At 42.6% G+C, this 1,770-nt stretch overlaps 1 protein-coding gene across 1 annotated transcript; it reads left to right on the top strand.

Annotated features, from left to right (window-relative positions):
- Nucleotides 1-28: 28 nt before the first annotated feature.
- On the top strand, nucleotides 29-1,359 carry LOC111654613 (plastin-2-like; the record flags this gene model as incomplete). The annotated part of the gene is made up of 3 exons (XM_023405696.2): nucleotides 29-157; nucleotides 774-907; nucleotides 1,152-1,359. Coding segments are annotated over 3 exons (456 nt in total), but the record flags the coding sequence as incomplete, so codon positions are not given.
- Nucleotides 1,360-1,770: the final 411 nt, after the last annotated feature.

Here is a 1,770-nt window from a genome sequence, read left to right as displayed (position 1 = left end):
TGTGTGTGTGTGTGTGTGTGTGTGTGTGTGTGTGTATTCCAGAGACATTGATGACGCCCTGGTGATCTTCCAGTTGTACGAGAAGATCAAGGTTCCAGTGGACTGGGACCGAGTCAACAAGCCTCCCTACTCCAAACTGGGCAGCAACATGAAGAAGGTACGACGTCGTCTCAGACGAAGCTTCAGACGTGAAGGAGGGAAAAAAGTTCAGCTGATAAACAACGTTTAGAGTTTAGCCCTAAAATGAGCCACAGTATCTACGATCTGAAGGTGAACTGTCCAACATTTTACCAAGACACCAGATGTTGATTTCATCTGGGTTCAGTCCAGAAACCAAGTCCAGGACTTAGAAGACAGAACTGACTCATTTCCAAACCTATTTCAACTCATGTCCCACTTGAAAATCTCAACAACATCCGACCCTGTAACAAAACAGAGGTCAAATAGTATGTTCTCAGAGCTCTTTTTATTCTAATGATAACGATCGAACATTCAGGACTGAACAGAGAGCAGAAGAAACATGCAGGAAGATCAACTTTTCTTTCTTGTTTTTGGGTAGAGACTCATCATCTGTCTCTTAACTCTTTCCTTTTAATTCTTCCTGTTGCTAACCAGATATTTCATTTCTCTAGTTTTTACCATATAGATGTAATCTGCTGACACGCCATCAAACTGAGATAGTTTTACTTTTAATGGAGTATTTTCAAACTGATGTAGTAACAGATCTCAGATCAGTACTTGTTCCAGCGCTGAGTCTTTGTTCTTGGTTCCAGCTGGAGAACTGTAACTATGCAGTGGAGCTGGGGAAGAAGGAGGCCAAGTTCTCCCTGGTGGGCATCGCGGGTCAGGACCTGAACGCAGGGAATCGAACCCTCACTCTTGCCCTGCTGTGGCAGCTCATGAGACGGTAATGACACTTCACCACCTGTAACTCTCTCTTAGAGAAATAAACATCTGAGTATCAACAGGTTTGAAAGTGGCTCTGAGAGGTTTGTGAAGTCAGACTGGACGCACAGCAGATCAGATCAATTATTACAAAGCACTGAATCCAGTTCCCCAAAGTCTGATGGAATGAAATAGGAATATCAGGATGATACATGTATTATTGTAAGAAGGTGCCTCCTCACACTGAACGCCGTCTGCTCCCTCAGGTACACCCTGAACATCCTGGAGGACCTGGGCGACGGTCAGAAGGTGACCGACGACACAATCGTGTCCTGGGTCAATGATGTGCTCACGCAGGCTGGAAAACCCACCATCTCCAGCTTCAAGGTAGAGGACGCTGCACGGTCACAGAGACGGTCACTGACATCTCTGACTTTAACAGGAAGTGACTCGTTTTAACCGAGAGGAGACGATGACATCACCAGTCAGATTTCAGACGGTGTCAAAACCAAATACATTTTATAAACTTGTGACCACAGATCCCATGACATCTCATTTTAACGCCTCAGTTAAATATCTCCTGATTCAATTGTTATAAAACTATAGTTTAATTCATCTAATGCAGTATTTCATTCAGAGTGATGCTTCATTTAAATGTGTTTGTTGTTGTAGAGAAACAACAGGTTTAAACTGTGACTGGACTCAAACACATTTAATCACAGCTCCGTATAAAAACCTTGAAATTGTCACTTTAAAAAACATTGCAGCATCTGCAACATTTCCAGCTTCCTGATGAGATGTGTATATTAAGTTTTACAGGTGTATGTTTATCAGTGACATTAACATGTGTTTACTACTGACTGCTTTCATGTTAAAGCTGAAACA

This window comes from Seriola lalandi, unplaced genomic scaffold (assembly GCF_002814215.2).
Source record: "Seriola lalandi dorsalis isolate HSWRI2012SDOR001 ecotype SW California unplaced genomic scaffold, Sedor1 jcf7180001974782, whole genome shotgun sequence".
In the NCBI taxonomy this organism is placed as follows: domain Eukaryota; kingdom Metazoa; phylum Chordata; class Actinopteri; order Carangiformes; family Carangidae; genus Seriola; species Seriola lalandi.
Note: the sequence above shows the minus strand (reverse complement) of the source record. Positions and strands in the feature narration are given on the sequence as shown.